At 48.4% G+C, this 23,586-nt stretch overlaps 4 protein-coding genes across 6 annotated transcripts in view; 2 read left to right on the top strand and 2 right to left on the bottom strand.

Annotated features, from left to right (window-relative positions):
- Positions 1 to 7: 7 nt before the first annotated feature.
- Positions 8 to 2,389, top strand: SCNM1 (sodium channel modifier 1). Of its 2 annotated transcripts, none has more exons than XM_028088203.2 (7): positions 8 to 172; positions 420 to 490; positions 734 to 822; positions 923 to 1,020; positions 1,136 to 1,224; positions 1,655 to 1,849; positions 2,198 to 2,389. In XM_028088203.2, the coding sequence occupies exons 1-7, from the start codon at positions 122 to 124 to the stop codon at positions 2,295 to 2,297; spliced, it is 693 nt and encodes a 230-aa protein (XP_027944004.1). In that variant the 5' UTR covers positions 8 to 121; the 3' UTR covers positions 2,298 to 2,389. The 2 variants fall into 2 exon arrangements, with proteins under 2 accessions (XP_027944004.1, XP_027944003.1); XM_028088202.2 differs by having other exon boundaries at positions 923 to 1,023.
- On the bottom strand, positions 1,832 to 6,575 carry TMOD4 (tropomodulin 4). Of its 2 annotated transcripts, XM_088022268.1 has the most exons (10): positions 6,453 to 6,575; positions 6,089 to 6,245; positions 5,655 to 5,771; positions 5,015 to 5,104; positions 4,701 to 4,831; positions 4,492 to 4,599; positions 3,953 to 4,096; positions 3,539 to 3,687; positions 2,116 to 2,193; positions 1,832 to 1,913 (listed from the first exon to the last, which is right to left on the bottom strand). In XM_088022268.1, exons 1-10 carry the CDS (start codon positions 6,573 to 6,575, stop codon positions 1,832 to 1,834), a joined length of 1,179 nt encoding a protein of 392 aa, XP_087878394.1. The 2 variants fall into 2 exon arrangements, with proteins under 2 accessions (XP_087878394.1, XP_087878395.1); XM_088022269.1 differs by lacking the exons at positions 1,832 to 1,913; positions 2,116 to 2,193 and adding an exon at positions 3,123 to 3,145 and having other exon boundaries at positions 3,543 to 3,687.
- A 1,576-nt stretch (positions 6,576 to 8,151) lies between these two features.
- VPS72 (vacuolar protein sorting 72 homolog) lies at positions 8,152 to 19,081 on the bottom strand. Its single transcript, XM_028088209.2, has 6 exons — positions 18,868 to 19,081; positions 14,805 to 14,957; positions 14,501 to 14,615; positions 13,769 to 13,945; positions 9,044 to 9,188; positions 8,152 to 8,734 (listed from the first exon to the last, which is right to left on the bottom strand). The coding sequence occupies exons 1-6, from the start codon at positions 18,982 to 18,984 to the stop codon at positions 8,347 to 8,349; spliced, it is 1,095 nt and encodes a 364-aa protein (XP_027944010.1). The 5' UTR covers positions 18,985 to 19,081; the 3' UTR covers positions 8,152 to 8,346.
- Positions 19,082 to 22,689: 3,608 nt separating this feature from the next.
- The window catches only part of PIP5K1A (phosphatidylinositol-4-phosphate 5-kinase type 1 alpha), a 36,394-nt gene continuing 35,497 nt past the window's right edge, over positions 22,690 to 23,586 (top strand). Inside the window, exon 1 of the mRNA XM_028088226.2 lies at positions 22,690 to 23,215. Within this exon, the coding sequence (XP_027944027.1) occupies positions 23,134 to 23,215 (82 nt within the window). The 5' untranslated portion in view covers positions 22,690 to 23,133. The remainder of the gene's footprint in view (positions 23,216 to 23,586) is intronic.

The following is a 23,586-nucleotide window of genomic DNA, read 5'->3' as shown; positions in this document are numbered from 1 at the left end:
AATGAGGCCAACCGGAAGGAAACCCGAAGGAACTAGGAGACGACCCATTCTTGCTACGGTGGCCTGGAAGGAGTGGCGGAGGCAGCTCTGGAGAATTGCTCGCTTCTGGGACTCAGTCGTAATGTCTTTCAAGAGGGAAGGGGATGATTGGAGTCAACTAAACGTGCTTAAAGTAAGCGCGAGAGGAGAGCGTTGGGAGCAGTTTCACTGCCCTGTGAAGGAACTGTTTTGTTGCTCTGGCAACAGCTGCGGTTGGCGAGGGGGACGCGGGAGGGAACGGCTAGAGCTGGGTAGTGACCCCTTTTTCGCTCTGTGATTTCTGTTCTCATGGTCTTTATTCCCTTTCAATCCTCGTCCCTGTCGTTTCCCTTCCGTCCCTCCCGCCTATCCGGCCGATCCCGTCCCGTTACCCCCTGTAGAAACGAAGAGTCGGGGACCTGCTGTCCAGTTACATCCCAGAGGATGAGGCGCTGATGCTACGGGATGGACGGTGAGGGCGGGGGGTGATCAAGCCTGAGGGTTCTGCGGTTAGAAGCTTAATAAAATTTTGTTATCAAGGGGGGAGAGCGGAAGTATCTAGGATTCTTTGGTGGGGAGTGAGGGACAGAGATGTGGGTGGTGGAGATTGGGAGACCTCAGAGTTTGGCTTTGGAAAGGATTGCTAGGTCAAGGTGGGACCAACAGCCTAGACCCCACTCACCCGGAACCAAATATCTTCTCTCCTCATCTCCAGCTTTGCTTGTGCCATCTGTCCCCACCGACCTGTACTGGATACGCTGGCCATGCTGACTGCCCACCGTGCAGGCAAGAAACATCTGTCCAGTAAGTTTGAGGGAAGATGGGGGGTTAGAGAATAAACTCTCCAAATGTCTGCAGATACTCTTGCTGTTCTGTTTTTAATTCTCTTTCCCTCAATCCTCAGGCCTGCAGCTTTTCTATGGCAAGAAGCAGCCAGGAAAGGGAATGGACCAGAGTCCAAGACAGCAGAATGAATTGAGGCCGTCAGAGACCAAGGCTGAGGTAGTGGTGGGGTGGGTTGTGTTTCAGGTGGGCCTGCTGCGCATGGTAGGCTTGAAGGGCTTTGACTTCTTTCTAGCTCTGAAGACTCTGACTCTGTTTCCCATCTCCATACCAGGCTCCTCTGTTAACCCAGACTCGACTTACCACCCAAAGTGCTCTGCACAGAGCTCCTTACTATAACAGTTGCTGCCGCCGGAAGTACAGGTCTGTGGGGTTGGAAAGCCAGAGGTAGGGAGGGACAGGGGAGATAAATGGCTCTAAAATGATGGTATTCCAAATTGTATTCTCAGGAATACGAGTATTCCAGAGATGTTAACTGCTATTTCAGAAAAAAGAGGATTTTGCCTTTTTTTTTTTTAGTTTCAGAAATTGCACTTTGTAATCCTTGAAGACTAGTAATATTAGTATATTTGAAGGCCTCAACAAAGTTTTAAGACTAAAAAAACCTAAAAATTTTTAATCTAGACTTTTAAAAACTCATTTGATTCCAAAATTCTTTTTTATGCAGGGCATTTATTGGTATCTCGAGGAACACAGTTTATTTAGGAAGCACTGCTGTAAGGGGCTGGGAGTCATAGTAGAAGTGGCCCTTTTCCTTTATCACTTTTATAGACAATGATTCTTCTCTACCCAGACCAGAAACCCCTCGTCCCTCTGTCTCCCATTCCCCTTTGCCACCCCCAGAGGTTGAGCCCGAGAATGGGAAGATCACTAGGGAACCCATGCCTGGGGTTGGCCCACAGGCCAAAGAGCCAGCAACTGTCTCATCCCCTGCACCCATGAGCCCCACAAGAAGACGAGCCCTGGATCATTACCTTACCCTTCGAAGGTGAGTGTGCAGAATCACTTTCCTCAAGTTTTCTCTTTTCTCTCTGACTCTCCTTATTTCAATCCTTCTCAATTGTTTTTTTTTTTTTTAAGATTTTATTTATTTATTAGCGAGCGAGAGAGAAACAGCATGAGAGGGGAGAGGGTCAGAGGGAGAAGCAGGCTCCCTGCTTAGCCGGGAGCCCGATGTGGGGCTCAATCCCAGGACCCCCGGGATGATGACCTGAGCCGAAGGCAGTCGCTTAACCAACTGAGCCACCCAGGCACCCCCTCAATTGTTTTTTTCTTATCCCCACTAACTTCTTAAACCTCTTTTCCTGACCTATTCTATTTTCTCTGATATTTCTAGCTCTGGCTGGATCCCAGATGGACAAGGTCGCTGGGTAAAAGATGAGAATGTTGAGTTTGACTCTGATGAAGAAGAACCCCCTGATCTCCCCTTAGACTGACACCCTCTTTCCGCACTCAGTTCACAAATAAATTTCAGCGGGCTCTGGGAGCCTAACTTTCCTTGAGTTGGCTTCCATGTCCCATTTCAGGATCTCATTGGTGGATTTTTTTTTAAGGAGGCTGAACACCCGAAGTGGAGACTGAGGTGGGGCTTGAACTCACGACCCTGAGACAAAGACTTGAGCTGAGATTGAGTCAGATGCTTAACTGACTGAGCCACCCAGGCACCCCCCATTTCAGGATTTCACATCTGCATTCTTAGCCTGGCTAACTCTTCCCTACAATGTACACGGCTCCCCATACTTCTAACCCTTCCCCCACCTTCTACCAAAGTCATGCCAAGCGTCAGCTGCACGCAGCCCAATGCCCTATTAATAAGTCTGTCAGAAGGAGGTCTTTGTCCTTCATGTTGTCTGCCTTCTTCCCCACCTCCACTCAAAGTCCTTTCCTCTTTCAGATCACATGAGGGTTGTGGGTAGGCACCAGGGGGCCTGGCCACTTCTGGAAAGAGGGCTGGGGTAGGTCCCTATGAGAGCAGAAGGGACTAACAGCATTGGCAGGGCCATGGGGAACACCAAGGGAGGGAGCTCCCCCACCTCCGCCTAGTAACTTGAGCCTCCCTGCCTGCTGATCCCCAGAGTATAAATAATCCCCTGATGAATTGGCAGTAACCCTTGGGGGTTAGCGCCAAGATTCCCACCCCAAAGCCCAAGGAAGGAGGCAGGCAGGGTGGACAGAAGGGCCTTTATTTACAGGAAGGGTGAGAGATGAGGATTTAGGTATTCAGGGCTCCCAGCTCTAGTTGGTAAAGGGAAAAGGTAGTGTTATCTCTTTTTTTGCTGGCGACCTGTAACAGGAAAGAGTAAACACAAATCTTTGTTGTATCTCCTATTTCCTGCAAAGGTGCCCCTCTTCCCCTTTCCAGTTCCTTGGCCAGACTCATAAAGAGCTAATGTCTTAGGCCAGCAAGCATGCCCACCCCCCATTAACAAAGCAAAATAAGAAATGGCATGGCAAGTAAAAATACCATGCCCACAAACAGGTCTGTCTAGATTCTTTTCCACCTTCCTACAGGTATAAATTTGGGGCAGGGGACTTTTCTATCTACTTTCTGGTCACTTACGTCCTTCTCATGTGACTCTTGTTTTGGCAGCACCCCAGACTCTTAGTCACTAAGTCAGCTTTCAGGAGGATCCACTCCCTCCTTGCCCTTTCCCCCACACAACATGTCTGCATTTACTCACGTAGTTCATTGTTCCGGGTCATGGCCTGGGCGGCCCGAGCTCGTGGCCCCTGCTGCGTAAAGTGGTAGCCAAAGCGGACAATGGAGGGACACTGTTCGAGCACGGTGGCCATCTCCATCTCCACTGCGTCGCCAGGCCACTGGCGCTGGGGGAGGGAGAGATGAGACCTGTCAGCTACCCTCTCTGCGTTGTTCATGGTCCCACACCACCCACACCACCAACCCTTTGGGGGGTCAAAGAAGCTTGTTTCGTGACAGTGGGTGAGGAGAGATGCTGACTTGGCTCCCTTCATAAAGACAATGAAGAGAATTCAGATAAGATCAGATGAGATCCTGACCCAGTGGCTGCCCGAGGGAAGAGACTCAGTGAATATTAGCTGAATGCAAAGACCAGGGGAAGGAAATGCTGACCTGGTTGTCTACACGGAGCTCAGTGAGTGTGGCATTTTCCCGAACTGCCTTCAGCACAGCCATGAGCCCTGTGCTGCTGATGAAGTTGGATTCAATGTTCAGGCTCTGGAGGCTACGATTCTCACGCAACATGTCTGCCACCGCCTGGGTAGTAGGGACTTGGGTTAGGATTAGGGGATAGTTTCACAAATGACTGAGGAGAGAGAGAACAGGAGCAAGAGGGAACACAGCTCTTTGAGAAGAGTCCTTGAGGAGCTGTCGGTGGGGCTAGAGGGAGACGGAAGCGCAGGTAGTAGGGGAAGCACAGAGGGTGAGTGTGCAGCGGAGTTGGTGGGCGGAAGAGAGGGCTGTGGCTCTCTGAGAAGATGATCTGAGGACCTCCGAGTGTTGAGCCATAGGAGTGAGGGTAGAGTCTCCCCTCAGGCTATGCTAAGAGAACACAATGGGAATAGCACCCCCAGCACAGCCCCTTATGACAGCCCTGGCAGGGGTGCGTGTCAAGGTATGGGGAGAGGGCTAGAGATTTCAAGTTGCCTTACATTGGCAATGGGGTCACCACTCCTTGTGGCCACCAGACTGAAGCTCCGGACATAGGTATTTGTCTTCATTGCCTCACATAACTCCGTTAGCTTGGGTATTGGGATGTCCTGTCAGAGGGGAAGAGATGGCGGGCTAAGGGACTCACATTATCTGGGACTCACATAGTTAAATGGGAATTTATTATTCGAAGAATGGGGAGGTCAGATACCTGTATGTTATTGAGGTTCACCTCCTCCAGCTCCTTATCATTGTTTCGAACACTCTTTAGGATCTCCTCAATGTTTGTGGGATTTGGGGGCTCATCTGGCACTGGCTTATACTTGTCCGGTTGCACCACACCTGGTGGGTGAGGGCCAGAAAGAAACCCCAACATGTCCTCCACGATCTCCTCCCCATTGGTTCTCTTATTATTCATGTACCACATTCTCTCCATGATCCCCTTGTTTCGCCCTTTGCTACCTTTCCTCAGACCTTGGTACCACCTGCCAAAGCCCTGGGCATCATGCCCCCAGACACACTCACTGCTAATGCCTTCCGTGTTGCAGATCTCTCCACTGCAGATGGCGTCATAGTATTGCTTGTTGCTCATCAGCGTGTACATGCCCAGGATTGCTGGAGAGAGCAAGTAGAGGGGGGACAGGTTTCTTCCCAGTCCTCCTCCCTCCTCATATTCTGAATCGGTTGTAGTTTTAAAGCCTGACCTTCTCCACTCTTCCAGTGAGGTTCCCACTCTCCCTAGGTCCCAGAGTGCCCTTAACTGAACGGCTTAAGGTGGTGGCTTTTAAAACTTTGAGGCAGGACTAAGGGAAGGTCCCTAAGGAACCCCCAGAGGGTGAGGGAGGGAAAAACAACAACAGTGTCCCACATTCAGGGAAAAAAAAGCGTGAGGGAGTCTGTCAGACTTCCTCCTGTTTTCAGCCAGGATAGTTCCACTTTTATCTGCTTTAAAATTCCTATAAAATTGCCTTTGAGATGTGAACTTACTAAATTAAAAAATGAATGAGTGAATATATAAACAAACAAGCAAAAAATAAAAACTATGGCCTGAGGCTTTCTCTAACATCCATGTCCTGTTCAGGGCCTTCCTCACTAGTCCCAGGCCCTGGGTAGGAACCCCTGGCCCTGGTGTCCCCACCCTCCTCAGTGTCCCACAGCTGCCCACCTGCAATGTCACACATTTCAGCATCTGTGGCATTGGCCAGTGCCTCTTCCAGTTCAGGCTCCAGAGTGATCTGCTCCTGTACAGGAATTTCTCTCTTGGGCTGAATATAGGGTTTCCCTGATGGGGAGATGAAGGATGGTTGAGGTAGAGGTCTTTCCTCCTAAGATCCTGGTCTCCAGCTTCCTTCCTTTCTCCAGGAGGTGGAGGTCTGGGTCATTAGGGGCCACTGTAAAGCCTGAGTCCTCTACCAGCTCAGGATTCCTGGGTCCCCTGATCTCTTCTAAAAGTTGAAGAGTGAAAGATGGCATGTAGGTTTCAGGGTGGCCGAGTCCCTGGGCAGCTAGGAGCTGGAAGGGGAGAGGGAAGCTGGAGGGGGTACACTTGAGAGACAACCATTTGGGTTTTGGTAGGCATGGTTGTTAGGGTCTCCGTACCTTTCTTCTCGCCTGTGAAGGGCACCAGGTCATCACGCTCTTTGACCTCTAGTGCCTGCTGCTCTAGGTACTGCAAAAGGGCATCCCGGTCCAGCGGCCCCGTTGGACTCTTCTTCGTCTGGTCACGTTGTCTTAGTCCAGCTGGCAGGAGCATGTTCTGAGGGATGAGTTTTGGGGAGCAAGTCGGACCTCTTCTCTGATCTGGGGCACCCCCAGGGCTCCCTAAGACATCTACAGACACCCTTTCCCTGGCCCCCTGGCGACTCCAAGCCCTGTGGGCAGCCCCGATCTTAGCCACCCAGGGCCCCTCACCCTTCCCAAATGCCTGGAGACTGCCCCTGGTTCCCTGTGCTGGGGCCCCTACCTCAGGGTCCATCTCCTGTAGCTCGCAGTCCAGCTGCTCTAGCTCCTCGGGGCTCAGGGTCCTTAGGATCTCATCTTCATCTATGTCTCTGTATTTCTCCAGTTCCTTCTGATACGATGACATGATGGCCCCCACCCCCTCCCCACTGTGTGGCACTCACGGAGCCTGGGGGACATGGGGAAAGTGATTGGATAATGGAAAGATGTCCACAGATGCAGCAAGACATAGACCAGCCAGGAGGTAGAACAATGAACTAGATGCCTTGGAGGTTAGAAATCTAGTTGGGCATGGGAAGATGGGAGGAGGTTAGGTTGTTTAGTTAGAACCAGAGCTTCCTTCTTCCTGCTTCCCCAGCTTCAACCAACCACTCTGGATGGGGATCCCAGGCATCCAAGCTGGATTTGTCTGCCCATTGTATGACAAGAGAAATCCTGGCAGCACCCTCCCCTACAACCTTGCCCGTTGGTGCCTCTTGCCCAAGCACAGCTGCCAGGGCCCCTGCCAACACAGCTGGCCCCATGCCCGGTTCCTATTGAAAGGAAGGGGGGGGCAGAGAACTTCAGGGAAATTCCTCCTCTTTTCCCCATCATTCAGCCTTTTTCCTAAACTGGTTTAAGAAAGCAAGGGGGTTGGGGGAAAAGAGTTCTCTTACCCTACCCTCGTTTCTTCTTTTATTGTGGGGGAATCAAGATTTCACTTTTTATGTTTGCTAAAACTCTAAATCCCAAGGGAAAGCAAGGGCTCAGAAGAGCTGGGGGACTTCCAGGTTGGGGGAAGGGTGGGACGGTCTCAGAAGGGACTGAGTCCCCACAATTTGTCCCTGGCTTTGGATGGGAAGGTGACACCGGACCAATGGGTGGGAAATGCCTTCTAAATGCGATAAAGTTTCTCTAAAAACAGTAGGAAGATTAAACTTGCACAGTCTTTTACATTATGGAAAATACACACAAGCTACACATACACACCATGCCAAATATGAAAGATCCAGAAAGTGTGTGAGATACTTGCATTGACAATGTAAACTACGGTTAAGTGATAGGACGGACGGTGGCAGAAACATACGCCAAGGGACAGAGACACACTCCGTATCATTCCCAATAGGAGTCACCCCTCTCCTCCCATCTCCCACCAGGCTCTGACCCATAAGCCCCCTGCCTTCCCCACCTACCAGTCCTGGTGGCCACCACCCTTCTCACCACCCCTTCTGTCGGTTGGTCTGTCAGTGCTACTGGAGCACTGTCCCAGCAGCAGGAGGAGCCCAGTGCCGGGGAAGAGGGTGGGGGAACAGTGAGCTCAGCATTTTATTATTTTAGCTCTGGCCAGGTGGGGGGTAGTGGGAGATCACATATACACAGCCCCCATACCCTGCCCAGCCCTGAGAGCCTCTAGTGGCCACGAACAGCCATGACACTTCCTTTCCTTCCTGCATAGAGAAATCTGAGTCCTAGAAACCGTTCTAGGACAATCACCTAATTCCTACTTACTTGGTGCCTTGCAGTGAATATAAGGTGATATAAAGGTAAGTATAAAAATTTTGTTTGGATGTCTAATTTAAAGGTGTTTATAATCCAGCTGGAGGAATGAATACTTAGAATCTAAAAAGGGAAGTTCACAATAAACGCTATTAAACAAAATAAAGACCCATATATACTCAGACATTCACACACTTCTTGCTCCCAACTCTAGATCAGACACCAGACAAAGGGGATCTTTCTCTTTTATTAGATTAAAAAACACAAAACCAGTAGGCACTGTGGGGCAGGGGGAAGAAATACATAAAAGGGCTGGGCAAAGCTCAGAGCTGACAAAGGGGTGAAGCAGGGAGAGAAGGGGAAACATGATGAAGAGCCCCAAGTCAGGGCAGGAAAGAGGTTTCCAAGGACTAAACATCTCCTTATTTGATGACAATTTTCTGGCGCAAGGCTCGGGGCCCAGAACCAGGGAGGGGCTCAGGAGGTGGTGGGCCAGGGCCCAGCGCCGAGGCAGTGGGCGGCAGTCCATGGGCAGTGATGTACTTCTTGTAGGCTTCACGGATGATCTTGAAGGCTCGAGCAGTGGCATAGGGGATGTCTGTGACAGGGTCCCGGTACAGGGCTGGCCGATGGGTCACGGGGCAGACCTCCCGAACGGGGACCTTTGGGGGCCGCCCTTGGGGAAACCATTCCTCAAATGTCGCATCATCGCTAAAAGTGATGAAGGTACGGGAGCAGCGAGCTGGAGGGACGACGGGTCCAGTGCCGGCACGGGGAGTCAGTGCAGAAGCTGTGGGAGTAGGATCCAGTCTAAGGGGGGAGAGAGAGAGAAACACAAAAACCTCTGAAGAGGGAAAACAACCGATAAAGAATGAGATCAGACAGGCAAGGAAAGAGAGGAAGGAGACAGAGCGATGGGAACTTTCTGAGAGAATCTAAGTGACTGATGGTGAAAAGCAAGCTGGACTGGATGGAAAAACAAGAGAGGGGAGAGGCTCAAAGAAAAGCTGAGGGAAGAGGACTCTGAAGGACATCTGCGTGTTAAGAGAGAGATGTGTGAGGACAGCTGAGGAGGGCAGGGAGAAGGCTCCCTCCCCTTCTTCCCTAGGACATACTCACCCTTCCACATCCACATTCTCCTCTTTTGGGCCTGGCTCCCCAACAAGTGGCACTGTCACCGAATGATAGGTGATTATGGGCCCGGGGCACTTCCGCTTCTTGTGCACCTGCTTCTTTTTGTCAGCCTCGAGCCTCTCATATGTCTCTTCAGGGTCAAAGGAAGGAACGAGAGGATGGTGAGTTCCCCCTGTGCCCACACCCACCACTGTCCCACAGTCTTTCGAGGACCTTCCTGGCTGTCTAGTCCCTGCCTAAGCCATTCATGCAAATCCTCTGAGGCCCCCTAGCACCTCTACTTCTGACGTTTTCTGTTTGCCGCCAACATCCTCTCTGCCCATCTCTCCTGACCACTTGGTTCCTCATGCACTCAGAACAGTGGGACTTCAGGGCTAGAAGGGACCCTGCGATAAGGAGCCTGTTTCCCTCCGTATTCCTCTACAGCCGCCCTGTCTACTTGATCCCAGCAAGAGCAGCATGCTGCGTCTTCAGGCATCTTTAGTCACTACAGAGTTCCTTCCTATTTTAAGCTGAAATACGACGACTGATGACACTGTTTTACCTTTTTGGGCTATAAAGGATGCAGTTCTAATCTGTCTTCCACATGACAGTCCTTTACACAGTTGAAATTAGCGTCCGTGTCTCCCCAGGCTGATCACAATGCCCACTTCATCGAGCCATTCCTCGTACAACATGGTTTTGAGACACACTCAGAGGGTGCTAGCTGGGCAGCCTACTTAAGTGTTTTGTGTGATCTGTTTTGTACCGTATTTTTAAGTTTTTTTTTAAGATGTATTTATTTGAGGGAGCGGAGAGAGCGCGAGAGCGCGTGGGGGGATGGGGAGAGGGAGAGAATCCTCAAGCAGACTACCTGCTGAGCTCAGATCCTGATGTGGAGCTCTGTCATGACCTGAGCTGAAATCAAGAGCTGGATGCTTAACTGACTGAGCCACCTGGGTGCCCCAAGGAAATTACATTTAAATAGAGATTTCTGGTTCCTCTTAAAATGACAAGAAAATCTGGCAACCCTGCATCTGCACTGTCATGTGGCAACAATGACCTGAGCAGAATAACTGCTTCTCCTTCTGAGCGCTCCGCTAATTCACCACAGTCCCCTGGCTGGACCTGTGACACTGTGCTATGGCAGGCAGTTCATGGTTGGTACACATGTCTCCTCCTCAAGGACAATGACTGTGACTCACATTACCTATATATTATCAGGGCCAGGCAGTGTTCCACACATTACAGGCACTCCACAAGTATCTGTTAATGCTCAATAGGTCAAAATATTCCTGTCCCTTTCCTGTGAATGAACTCCAAATTTGTTTCTTAAATGTGGTACAATCCTCTAGATAAAGTCAGACCAGAAAAGTGTGCTCTGGCAACCCCACCAATGATTTAGCCTCTTTTGTACTTGGAATTCTGGTTGGTAATATTACTTCCTTTCCCTTCAGCCAAGCTTCCAACACTTCTCCTTTCAAACACTTCCCTGTACCTTCTGGAAATCCTGCTCCATAATCAGCCATCTCATCTATGTCCCCAAGTTCCCCACTCAGCAGGCCTTCCACAACTTGTCTTCCTGGGAGCCTGGGATCCCGTCAGGCCACCACTCTCCTGGTAGCCCTCTGGTGGAGGCTGCTTACCCCGCCACATCCCAAGCAGGGTGCACCTGTGTCCTGCTGAGCCCACACTGCAGCTTTAGATCACGGCTCCTCTACCCATCTGCATTTCCCTTTTGAGACGTATGCCACCAGGCTAGACCACTTCTCCTTCCTGGCATGCTCACTCCGTCACTCACTGAATTTCTGCTCTTCCTCTCCACCTCCTCTCCACCTCTCCTATCATCCTACATCACCCTGGTGACCTCAACATGTACACGGGTAACCCCTTCAACATCCCATCCCCACAGTTTCTTTACCAATCTCATCTCTTAACAATTTTCCTGTCCGTGACACTTGAGCTATCCCATTCCGCTACAGCTACAGCCTATACTTTGTTATTGCCTGGAACTGCCCCAGCTCTGAAATACTACAGTCACACATCCCAGGCTCTGGCCACAACATTCTAACCTTTGGGTCTGTTTGCTCCCTACTCTAGATGCCTCTGTTCTTCCTTGAGACCTCCTGTACATGGACCTCTCCACATTCTCTCTCCCTAGCAGCCCCTTCCAGTCTTCATTTTCCTTTGTAAATCAAGGTTATTTCAGTCACTCTCATCGACTCCCTGGCCCAGACCTGGATTGCTGAGTGCTCCTGGAGAAATATTATGCAACGGGGTAGACTGGAACTACCATGAACACATGTTCCCAAAATTCAACAGACCCTCCCCCCCAAATCAGCAGAATATTCCATCTCAACTATTTCAAACACTCTTCACTCTCCTCAAGCTTTCAAGCCTATGCCCAACATCTGACAGGTGATAGTGCCTAAAAGACATCAGATGAGAACCACTCCAACGTCCTGCTGTGAGTTTACTAACCTTCAACTCTAAGTCATCCTCCAACCCTCCCTCCTTAACTTAAGCCAATTCCTCCATTTGTGCTCTAGCTACCCCTTCCCTCCGCCTCCCACTTCTACAAAAACCCACACTATTAACTATCCTTTCTTCTCTATCATTAAACTCAGGGTGCTTCTCACTCACCAAAGACAGAGTTCCTCCAATCTTTGAATAAAACAAACAAGGAAAACTCTACATTGACCCCAGACCCTATAGCTTTTATTCCTTCTTCCACCCCTCACAGCCACATTTTTTAAGCCTGCTTCAAAATGGCATGGCCCCAAAAAGTGCTCCTTAAGGTCATCTCCGACCTCTTTGTCACCAAAACAAATGGACACTCCTCAGTTCTGCTCCTGAGTGGCATCTCTGCAGCATTCAGAAGAGACTCTCTCTCAAACATTCTCTTTGCGTGGCATTCTTAAGGCAATTCTCCTTGGAGTTCTCCAAGTCTCTGGCCGCTGCTAAGCTCCCCTTACATGAGCCCATCACATTCCAGCGCCTGCAGGATTCTCTCCGGCCTCTGTCTTCCCTTCCCCACGCGTTCTCCCTGGCTCATCTGACCGCGCCAACGTCCTCAATGCATCTCTACTCTACAGACGTTCAGATTTCTGTTTCCAGCCCAGAGCTTTCGTCTGCGCCTGGATGTGTATACCGAACTGAACTCTCAGCACCGCATGGACTGTTCCCAGACTCCTAAAATTCAGCGTGTTCAAAAATGAACTTATTTTTCCCCATGCTGAGCCTGCTTCTGCAGGGTCTTCTATCTCACTTACTGATGTAAGAAGCCTGGGAGTTACCTTCTTACAGTGGCCCAAACCAACCAATGTGGCCAAAGGATGTGGACTATAATTACAGTGACATCAAGGTCACCTCACTGTTTGTGATGGTTCTCAGTCATTTCTGTTTTGAGGGACAGCTACTGTTTGAAAGTACTGAATTACCATCATACAGATAAAGATTAAATATCTGATTTTAAAGTCAATATAATGAAACAATCACGAAAATACATCCTAAAGATGTTGGAACTGAAGTAAATCTTTTCTCAATCATTGTGTTCTTTTGGAGTTATCTAAATTTGAGAAACATAAAAGTGGAATGGGTTGGGTTCCAGATATCGGCATAAACAATCTTCCACCCCACATTTGGGCTGTAAACATTCAACTATACATTCTTGCTCATGTAAGAGAAAGATTCAGAGAAAGAAAGACTGTGGGGGGTACAGAGAAAGAAAACAAATTAAATACTATAGTTGATTCTGTGTTATTTCACTCAGTGAAAGTATGCCCCACATTGAGCATTTGATGGGATGTGTATAATCTGCTGTTCCCTCATGTACCTCTCATGATTTAAGACTCTTAACACCCTATAAAGAAATGTGTGTTCTGGGCGCCTGGGTGGCTCAGTTGGTTAAGCGACTGCCTTGGCTCAGGTCATGATCCTGGACTCCCAGGATCGAGTCCCGCATCAGACTCCCTGCTCAGCGGGGAGTCTGCTTCTCCCTCTGACCTTCCCCCCTCCCATGTACTCTCTCTCTCTTTCTCTCTCTCAAATAAATAAATAAATAATCTTTAAAAAAAATGTGTGTTCTGGGGTGCCTGGGTGGCTCAGTCAGTTAAGCGTCCAACCCCCTGATTTCGGCTCAGGTCTTGATCTCAGGGTTGTGAGATTCTCTCTCTCCCTTTTCCTTTGCCACCCACCCTGACCCCCTGGCATTCTCTCTCTCTCAAAAAAAAAAAAAAAAAAAAGATGTTTTGTACAATCTATTATTGTACACAATTGTGTACTCAGCATATAAACTGAAGAGATTTTAAAGAATCTTGACTTTAAAATAGTTCATCTCATGAACTAATTCTGGTGAATTTCTAATTTTCATGATTATCATTAAAGTAGGCATTATCACCCCACTATGTAAACCAGAACAGCAAAATACAAGTAGGTTAAGTAGTTTGCTGGCAGTCTTATAGAAAGCAAATAGCAGAACTAGAATTTGAATTCAATTCTCTGCAATTCTTATTTTACACCAATACACTTTCTCTTCAATATAACTTGTACTTCAGAGCCCTCCTAACTGCCTTGTTCCTTGCTCCTCATCCCTCACTCTCTGCATTTCCTTCCTTTGATTCCCTTGTTTTGTTTTGAATCTCCGTCTCCCCAGCTGCTCAGGTTCTCCAGTCTCCACTTTTCTCGTGTTCCTCAGCCCTCTGCCCTCTGTTCTCAAAACCACAGACTGACCCAGTGAACGTAAGTTGAGCTCCTCTGTGATCTTGGCCTCTCTGAGCAGCTCTTCCTGGGTCAGTGGCCGCTCACAGTGGGGCCCCTTTCGCCGCCGTGACTGGCCTTGCCTCTCTTGTACCCGAAGGAATGTCTGTCGTGTATGCTCAGCTGTAGACTGACGCATGGACTTCCGACCTGGGAAAGAAGTCAGAGAGGAAGAAATCTTTGAATTCATGTCCACCTCCTTTATTTATTTTTTTAATTTTAAAACTTATTTGGAAATCATTTCAAACTTACAAAAAAGTTGCAAGAAGAGTCCACAGAATACCTATGTATCCTTTACCCAGATCACCTATTAACCTTTTGCCCCATTTGCATTGCATGTGTTTTCCCAAATGATCTAAGGGTTAAGTTGCGCACATCCTAGCTTTTGACCCTAAATACTTCAGTGTATATTGCCTAAGAATAAGGGTTTCCCGGGCGCCTGGGTGGCTCGGTCCATTAAGCGTCTGCCTTTGGCTCAGGTCATGATCCCAGGGTCCTGGGATTGGGGAGCCTGCTTCTCCCTCTGCCTCTGCCCCTCCACCCCCGCTCATGCATGCGCTAATAAATAAGATCTTTAAAAAAAATATCTAAGGGTTTTCCTTATATAACCATAGTACAGTTATCAACTTTAGTAAACTTAACACTGATACAATGCTTTATCATTATGTTCTAATTTTGTTAATTGACCCAAACATCTCCACTCACTGTCTGAGCCATCATCCTGTAGTTCTAGCGGCAGCAGTGCCTTCTCTTCTCGGGCCTTCTGAGAGCTACCAGCTGGAGTGCTGACCTTTCGAGGCCTCAAGCTCTTGAGAGGCTCCTGGGGACAGATTGGAATCAGATACCGGGGGGAACAAAAGTGATAAGGAGAAAGATGAGGATCTTAAGAAAACTAGCACTGTAGGAAATTGGACTGGTTGGGGGCATAGAGTCCTGGGACCTCATGAAGGGCACAACAGAAATTACAGGAAATTATGGAAGTCCAAGAAAACCAGGATACCCCCAGCACCTTATATGCTTTGGTGACTACTCGGCGCTTCCTTCTTGGCTCTTCTGCTTCTCCATCACTGGATGGTTCATCCCCTTCATCAATGTCAAAGTCAGAGTCCACTTCGTCCTCTGTGTCTGACTGGTCCCCTTGATACTCATCATCTCCTGATTCCTGAGGACATAGGGAGATGAGGTTCTGTCACGGGAGTCATCAGTGCCCCTCCAGGAACAGAATCCTTTTGCTTTCTTGACGTAAGAGTTGCTCCACTCTCCTTCCCAACCCAGCCCTTCAATTTCTTCAGGCAAGAAACCTTCCAAGCTAATGGCCTTTGGCACCAGCACCACCCCTTCCAAGCATTAATCAACTGCCCTTTACCTGTAGTACATTGTGTTAAATGCTGGGGTACAAAAGGATATGGTTTGATCTCTACCTTCAAGGGTCTCACAGTCTGGCAGAGGACAGGACATAACTGTAAGAGGAACTTTGAATACAAGGCAACTATAAAGTATCAAATGGTACTAAAATGTTACAGGAGTGGCCCCTGGATGGCTCAGGCTGTTAAGTGGTCAACTCTTGATTTCAGCTAGGGTCATGATCTCAGGGTTGTGAGACTGAGCCATGTGTCAGGCTCCACGCTCAGCAGGGAGTCTGTTTGAGGATTCTCTCCCTCTCCCTCTGCCCCTCCCCTGCTCTCTCTCTCTCTCAAGTAAATAAATATATAAATCTTTAAAAAAAATGTTACAGGAGCTCAGAGGAAGGCACACTTCCCATAGACTGGTGGTCTGGGAAGGTCTAAACTTTAGGCTTTATTCCTTTAGAGCAGGAGTTGTCAAACTTTTACTGTGAAGGGCCAGAACAGAACAGGTAGTAGGCCAGATTTGGCCAGCAGGTCAGGGTTTGCTGAGCCCTGCTTTACACTCTAAAGACCAAAGAGGACTTGAGTCATGGTTTAAAATACTGGTAGTGTTTAGACAGCCAAGAGGGCAGAGGTATCATGGGTAGATGGAATTGCAAGAACGAAGGTACAGAAGCAGGAATGTGTATACCTTGTTTATGTAGATTTAGACCTAAGTAAAGCAGGAGGTTTGTCTTAGGTAAGAAATCTTCCTAGCTGGGGCGCCTGGGTGGCTCAGTCGTTAAGCATCTGCCTTCGGCTCAGGTCATGATCCCAGGGTCCTGGGATCAAGCCCCACCTCAGGGTCCCTGCTTAGCGGGAAGCCTGCTTCTCCCTCTCCCACTCCCCCTGCTTGTGTTCTCTCTCTCGCTGTCTCTCAGTCAAATAAATAAAATTAAAAAAAAAAAAGAAATCTTCCTAGCTGACTGCCTTTGACTCTGGCACAGCCTTCTTCCAACACTAACTAACTGCCCTATAAGGCTAGAAGACATGAAAAGATTACATTCAGTCAACAGAGAGACTTACATATCAGGTTAATAAACTGATGACTTTAATTTATAGGCCAGTGATTCTCAATTCTCTCCCTCTCCTTGTCCCACTATTGATAATCATTGTTGAGGTAAACATACTGAGAAATAGGTCTCATTCCTCAGGTGTGTTGGAACAGAAAAATAATTGGGTACTAGTACTCTGTATGATGGAGAGCCAATAAAGATTTGGGGAGACAGAAAAACTGTATACAAGCAGTGTTTCAGAAAGCTCTGGAGGTGGTTAGCTGAGTGGAGTAGAGAACATGGAGTACAGCCTAGAATTGAGGGGCTACAGGTTAGGGCTAGAATGGAGCCACACGAAAAATAAAGGGAAAAACACAGTTGGGGGCAGGGGAGTCAACTGGGCAGGGTGGCACCTCAAACATGTGGCTCTCTTCAATCAGTGATGTAGACCAACAGGCTAATCTTGGTACTCATGCTGTCAAAGCAAGCAAATAGCACAGACAGTTGACACTCCAAGCTAGCCAGAGTTCAATCTTGCACTGATGACCATCATTTCCTCCCAACTGATGTTTGTAAAAGACAGCCTGGGAACACATTAATCCCCTAGCTCTAACCTGGTATTAAGTAATCTCACCAGAGATGAGCAGTTCAACTACACATTAGCTTAGTGTCCAGTCAAAATGCTTTCACTAAGTTAGGGATTTACTACCATTCCTTTGGCTTTTATCAGGAGTCAATAATAGGCATGACTAGGTAAGAGAATGTTTCTACATCATCTACTGAACCCCCGTTACTTTATGTATCTTATGTAAGGATGCAATTCTTCCTGGGATTTAATGCCGAATGAATTTTTCTCTTAGAGAATGTATATGCCTCTTACTGAAGAAAGAAACTCGGGGGGGGGGGGGTGGCGCCTGGGTGGCTCAATCGGTTAAGCATCTCCCTTCGGCTCAGATCATGATCCCAAGGTCCTGGGATCGAGCCCCACATCGGGCTTCCTGCTCAGCAGGGAACCTGCTTCTCCCTCTCCCTCTGCTGCTCCCCCTGCTTGTGCTCTCTCGTTCTGTCAAATAAATAAATAAAATCTTAAAAAAAAAAAAAAGAAATTCAGGGTTCTGCTGCCAGGAAGTCCACAGCTAAATTTAATATCAATTGCTATTACCAACTTAGCAGAGGCTCCTGGTACAATTACTTCTGATCTGTCTCTATTTTTACTGTTCCTACTTTTTGTTTGTATGGTAAGCCTCCTTTAATCCTTTTTGGAAACATGAAGGGTACATATTAAATAACGACTCGTAAAATGACAGGAATAGGAAAATGGCCTTTGGGGGAGGGATGAGAACATTCTATTTTAAACTATAGTTGGTCAGGGCTGTGTAAGTAATGACTCCCAGTCATCAAGTCCTGTGGATTCAATTTCCTTAATTTGTCTTGAAACCTATTGCCCATGTTTCTCTACTCCCACTACCTCCTTCAAACCATTCTCCTCATGACAGAGTGAGCTTTCTAAAGTACAAATTTGATCATGGTACTTTGATGAATCTTCTCAGTCCTCTGGATGAAGAGCAAAACTCTTTAACATGGTTCACAAGGCCCAACATGATCTGGCCTATGCCTACTCCCTCCAGCCTTACCAACCTTTATTCTCCTACAAGGTTTGGAGAATGAGAGTAAGCATGCATGTACCAGACCAAGACTCAGTACCTTTACACATTCTGCCCCAGCCTCTCAGTGGGTTAACCTTTCTCCTCACCCTGCTCCCAGCCCTACTACTATTCATCCAGCCAAGGCCTACTTTTCATACTGTAGTAAGTTTAAACATCATGTCCCCCAGGGATGTCAATCCTGACCAATGACTCTGGCTCCCACATGTTACCAAAGCACCCTATGCTTACCGGTTATTTTACTCCTTATCACACAATATTTCAACTATTAATCCAGCTGGTTCCCCCACTGGGGTCTGGAATACGAAGAACAAAGTGGTGTTTTTAATACTCTCTGCTTCCCTAGAACTTAAAACAGTGGTTGGTTTGCCCTAGCTTCTCAACGGATATTTTAAAAATGGACAGATTCAATCAGTACCAGTGCCAATCCAATCCAGAGAATGGACGTATACCGTTGAAGAAGACAAGCCATTTCTAACCTTACAGAGCTTACAACCTAATAGGAAACAGGTAGGCAAACCAAATCTAATTACAATTTGAAATATATTCTATGAAGGAAATAAATGGGCCACTTTTTAGAGCAGTTAAGGAAGGGTTAACTAAGGAGACATTTACATTAAGATTTGAAAGCTGAAAAAAGAGTAGGCTAAACCCCTCTATTTTTTTTAAGATTCCTTTCTGTACTTCAGGTGGATAACCAGGCAGTGGGCCAACGAGTGACTACGACGAGCTCGCGTACGTTGTTAGACGTCAGAAGTGCGGTGAAACATGCAACTAGAAAAGTACACAGTCGGTTTCTTCCATATTCTGGGATGCCTCCGGAGAGCCCCCCCCATCCCTGACCCCTCCAACCCCATCCAGGACTCTCCTCTCTAGGGCTCCAATTTATGCCCCGTCGACTCTCGCACCCGGTCTCTAGTATCAGCTCCCAGGGCTCCTCTCCATTCCCCGCCCCCGTCTTTGTCCGAGGTTTCTCCGTTCAGGACTTTTAGCTTCCTCCCCTCCCTCTTCCTGGGCCCGGCTCTTGCCTCTGTGAAACCCCCATAAGTCGTCTGGTAGAACTCATCTTCCTCCTCTGCCTCCAGAAGCCCAGAAAGCCGGTTCCCCGCGGTCTTCCGGGGGGCCCGGCCCCCAGCCAAACTCATACCGCCTACCGAGACTGCGCCGCTACCAGCGACCCCTCACCCAGTGCGGCTATCGGAGCTCGGCGCTCGACACCACTACCTGCGGGTGGCAGGCGGCGGCGGAAGCCCGTCCTCCACAGGCAGAAGTAGCAGAGCGTCGAGAGGCTTCCAGTCGCGTCTGCCAAGCCTTCTTCACTCTGCAGCCCCGCCCACTGGGGACGCGGAGACCACCCCCAAGCTCCCCGCCCTAGCTCGCGCGGACCTGGGCTGTGGAATGATTCGACTTGGTGTCACCTGGAGCCTCACTATCCTAAGTCCAGAATTTGGGAATCAACAAATTTTCACTTGTTAGAGGTCAGACCCCTCCCCCCCGCTCCAATCCGTTTTCCAGTCTGCTTCTAGTAGTGAACCTTTCTAAAAACGCAGACTTTGTCACTCTTCTGCTCAAAGATCTTTAATGGCTCCCTAGCATCTACAGGTTCAAGTCCAAAATCCTTGAGCCAGAATGGTAGTGTGGTTAAGAGCATAGCTTTAGAGCCAACCAGACTTGAGTTTGAGTTTAAGGTCTTCTAGCTGTGTGATTTTGGACAAGTGGCGGAATCTCGGTTTTCTCATCTGTAAAAGTGCGACTGGGGGCGCCGGGCTCGTTCAGTGGGTAGAGCGTGCGACTCTTGATATCAGGGTTGTGAGTTCAAGCCCCACTTGGGCAAGGAGCTTACTTAAGAAAAATAATAAGATGGAACTAATAATATCTGCCTTTTAAAGTTGTTGAAAAAGGGGTGGGGGGATGGGGTGGCTGGGTGATGGACATTGGGGTGGGTATGTGTTGTGGTGAGCGCTGTGTATTGTGTAAGACTGATGAATCACAGACCTTACCTCTGAAACAAATGATACATTATATGTCAATAATAAAAAGAATAAAGTGGTTGAAAAGGTTAAGAGATATATTCCTTGTAAGTTGCTTCACACAGGATTTAGTAAGCACATAGATGGTTTAGTAGGTGATAACTACTATTAACACGGCATTCAAGATCCTTAATAATTTGACCTCTCCCTGCCTTTCTAGCCTCACCTCCTGCCTCATCCTGTCCTAGCATCACCTCCCAATTCTCTGTCGTGCCTGCATGCTTTTCCTTCTCCTTAAGATTATTTCCCTATCTTGTATACCTGGCAAAATTCTGGTTCTATGGGATGGTGAAGTCTTCTCACTCACCCACCTCGCTTCCTGGCACAGTTTCCATAACCATGGAGGTCATGCCTCCTCAATTCTCCAGAGTAGTTCCAATATCAAACAGTCTGGTATTGTCAAGACCCTGTGTCAACTTCTCCTCCCATCTTTTATTCTGAAAATATGGTTGTCAAACCATAGTACCTGTATGTGCTCTATGATGGCAGCTATTACATTTTATTCTAATGATTTATATGTCTACCACATTAGCCTGGTACCTTTTTGAGCGCAGGGACTTTATCTTCATCTGTGTATACCAGGAATTCTCACAGTGCCTAGGGCATAGTGGGAGCTAAATAATGTCAATTCAATGAATGACTAATTGAATGAATAAGACACTCATCCTCTTATTTTGCATCTAGGTTGATCTTGCCTGCCCCTAGCCCCTCCATTCCGACTTTAGGAACTGTTCTAAGACATGAAGGTCACTTTAATAAAGCTGTGTGTGCGTGTGTGTGTGTGTGTGTGTGTGTGTGTGTGTGTGCGCGCACGCGCACACACACATTATTTCTGCTAAGTTTGTATATGGGCCCTATTTTGAGATCGCCAGATTTTCCAAAGTATATGTTGAACTCTCTTTTCAATTTCCTTGGGGGCACCAAGCCAGCATGTCCTGCTTTGCCTCTGCTTCCACACCCTGCCACGTCACCCCAGTTCTGCTATGCCAGGAATGTTACTGGGGAAGAGTGGTTCTATGACTCAGAGGACACCCCAGGGATTGAGTGGGAGTGGAGGCAGAGACAAGGTATGGGAGAAAAGATGGGAAACGCCCCTAGCCCCACTTTTTGAACTTTGCCTTCATCCATTCATATATTCAGGAGACATGTATTATGCACCTACTTTGTGCCAGGCACGATTCTAGATGCTTGAGATCTAAAAATGGATAAGATGTAATCTTTGCCCTGAAATGTTCAGTCTTAGGAGGGAGACAAACTAGTAAACAGACTGACAATCCAAGGTAGTCGGAGTAATAGTAGCCATTTTCTGGTACATAAAGAGAAGCAAAGATCCCTAAGAAGCTACAAAATAGGGATTTCTTTTCAGGAGGGCTGAAATCAAATACACTGATCAAATCCCAGGGAGAAGATCCCTGTCTGACCTACTGCCTTGGTGAGTCAGGGCTTTATTGGTCTCTTTCCAACTTAAAATCGGAAACAGCTTTATATCTACACCAGCTGATTTCTAAAATAACTCAGGAAATGGTAGCAGCTCCATGCTTTTTATGAAAACAAGGATAATTTATTCAACAAATATTTATTTATTGAAGACCTATGAGCGAAATCCTGTGCTAGACAGTGTGCTCCCACTAGTCTAGTTCCTGTACTGTTTAGTTGGGTGGAGCGGTATAGGCAATTGTAAAATACTTTAGCGTCACACAATTCCATTGCTATGGAATGAAATGGCAACCCAATCATGTGAAGTTTGTCTACCTTCAGCACCCAAAGGAGTATGACTAATCCAGCAGGTGGCAGCAGGGAAACAATTATTTTAATCTTGATGAGATTGGCATAGAAGGCAGAGGTAAATAGGCAGGGGGAGTTTGGGCTTTCGGGTCCTAGGTTCCCTTTCTAGAACCTGGAAGACACCCGGATAGAGGATAACCAGGGCATGTTGGGGGCTACAAAAGCAAGATGCCCCCCTCCATTTCTCTTCATTTATTAATTCCACAAATAATCGAGTCTCTACCATGTGCAGAGTCACAGATAGGAGAAGCTGGAAATACAAGAGTGAAACAGTCTTTGCTTACAGTCCGATCAGGGAGAGACAGGTCTTAAGATCCCCACCTGGGTTCACAATCTCCAGGGTACTTTGTTAAAACTGAGCAGCGTTAGTCCGCACACTAGACTAGAATCGTGTCCCCATGCCCTTTGGTGCACACATTAACAGAGTTGAGTAGTTAAGGGCTTGCTTGGATCGCGGGAAGACTGTAAGAAGGTCTGATTACTTTCCGTGGCCCTTTCTGACAGGTCTTCATTCATTCATTTATCAGATATTTACAGCATTCCATAATGGTGGCGAGCATTGCGTTTGAAGCAAAGTGTAGATCTGTTTTTAACGTCATTCAGAGGAAGGCAAGACGGCCGCGCACGTTACAGTAAACAAAGCAGTAAAGCCGGAAGAATACTTAGTCGCATGTGATGTTTTGTGATATTCGAGTGCTTAATATCTCTGACGTGACAACAGCGCTTTTGTCGGGAGTTCTTCCCTGGGCTCTAAAATTGAGGGGCGGCGGGGCGGCGGAGCGGACTCTTCACTTCCCTCGAGCTCCGGCAACTCAACGCGGTCCTTTCGCAGAGCCGAATATAAATTGACCCACCGAGCCACCGTAGGGACGGTCTACAGTCGGAGAGGGCTTGTCTTCCACCGGTGGATTCGTTAGGGCGTGGGGAGCCCGCATCATATGACCAATAGCAGCCCCCCCGATTGGCTCTCAAGGACTCCCTCTCTTCCCGATCGAGGGGGCTGAAACGTTGGAAAGGTTCAACGCATGCGCAGTTCCCGGATTTCCCTAGCCACCCGGAGTGGAGCGGTGGGGCTGGGCAATAAACAGGCAGTGGCTAGGGAGGAGGGGTGGGGGCATTCGTTCCGTTGGGACTTTTCACGCCCCCTTATTTCTTTAGGTGTGGTTAGGTTCATACGCGGGGTCCTGGCAGAGGCTTGAGCCTACTGTCTTGTGAAAGGGGAAAGAAGCCCCCGAGGAGAGCGGTCGAAGTTGCGGAGAGGGTGCGAGACGGGAGTTCTCCCCTATGCCAGCCAAATGGTGCGGCCCTGAGCTGTTTCACTACCCGGCCCGACGTGTCTGAGAGAGGCCCCGGAGGGGGCAGGGAGGCGGCCCGCAGAACGCGGGTTCTGGGAAGAGACGTGGAGAAAATTCGATTCGGAGAAGAGGAAGAGCTCGATTGAAAGAGAGCGAGGCCGCTGAGGGGGAGGGGGCTGCCAAGATGGCGTCGGCCTCCTCTGGGCCGTCGGCGGCCGGGGTTTCATCCTTGGATCCCGCGATCCCTTTCGGCGCCTCGTCCTCAGGTAATCAGGGCGGGGCGTGGACAGGGGTCTGATGACTGTTGTGCGATGGGAACGGGAGCGAGACCTGGGAGGGCACCTGTAACTGGGGATGTCCGAGGAGTTGCCGGTAAGGAGGACAGAGGCCGGGCTTTCAAATAGGGCTTTCTGGGCGGACAGGAGGAGTCTGAGGAAAGGTTGGATTTGGTTGAGGAAAGGGAGGCTGTCAGAAACACTAGCTGTCTTCGAGGAGACCTAATTGGGGACTTGAAGTAGTGGGGTTAGGAAGGGATGGAGATTGAAGGTGGGGGTAAGAGGGAAACAAGGGAAACCGAAAGGAGCGGAGAAAACCAAAATAAATGGAGGCTTCATAAGTAGAGAGAGGAATTAGTGTG

Source organism: Eumetopias jubatus, unplaced genomic scaffold (genome assembly GCF_037043125.1).
Source record: "Eumetopias jubatus isolate StellerSeaLion01/CBP00866 unplaced genomic scaffold, mEumJub1_p1.0 scaffold_4, whole genome shotgun sequence".
Taxonomy (NCBI): domain Eukaryota; kingdom Metazoa; phylum Chordata; class Mammalia; order Carnivora; family Otariidae; genus Eumetopias; species Eumetopias jubatus.
This window is presented reverse-complemented; position numbering and strand designations above follow the sequence as displayed.

Excerpts from the sequence above, each read along its gene's own strand:
- SCNM1 (XM_028088202.2), top strand. The coding sequence starts at position 122 with ATGTCTTTCAAGAGGGAAGGGGATGATTGGAGTCAACTAAACGTGCTT. Across the intron at positions 491-733 it reads CTGATGCTACGGGATGGACG|CTTTGCTTGTGCCATCTGTC; the intron begins GTGAGGGCGGGG and ends CCTCATCTCCAG. Across the intron at positions 1,850-2,197 it reads CATTACCTTACCCTTCGAAG|CTCTGGCTGGATCCCAGATG; the intron begins GTGAGTGTGCAG and ends TGATATTTCTAG.
- TMOD4 (XM_088022268.1), bottom strand. The coding sequence starts at position 6,575 with ATGTCATCGTATCAGAAGGAACTGGAGAAATACAGAGACATAGATGAA. Across the intron at positions 5,772-6,088 it reads CTTCACAGGCGAGAAGAAAG|GGAAACCCTATATTCAGCCC; the intron begins GTACGGAGACCC and ends TCTCCCCATCAG. Across the intron at positions 4,832-5,014 it reads CAACACGGAAGGCATTAGCA|GTGTGGTGCAACCGGACAAG; the intron begins GTGAGTGTGTCT and ends CTCACCCACCAG.
- VPS72 (XM_028088209.2), bottom strand. The coding sequence starts at position 18,984 with ATGAGTTTGGCTGGGGGCCGGGCCCCCCGGAAGACCGCGGGGAACCGG. Across the intron at positions 13,946-14,500 it reads ACAGGATGATGGCTCAGACA|GTCGGAAGTCCATGCGTCAG; the intron begins GTGAGTGGAGAT and ends CTTCTTTCCCAG. Across the intron at positions 9,189-13,768 it reads GCTCAACTTACGTTCACTGG|AGACATATGAGAGGCTCGAG; the intron begins GTCAGTCTGTGG and ends TTGACCCTGAAG.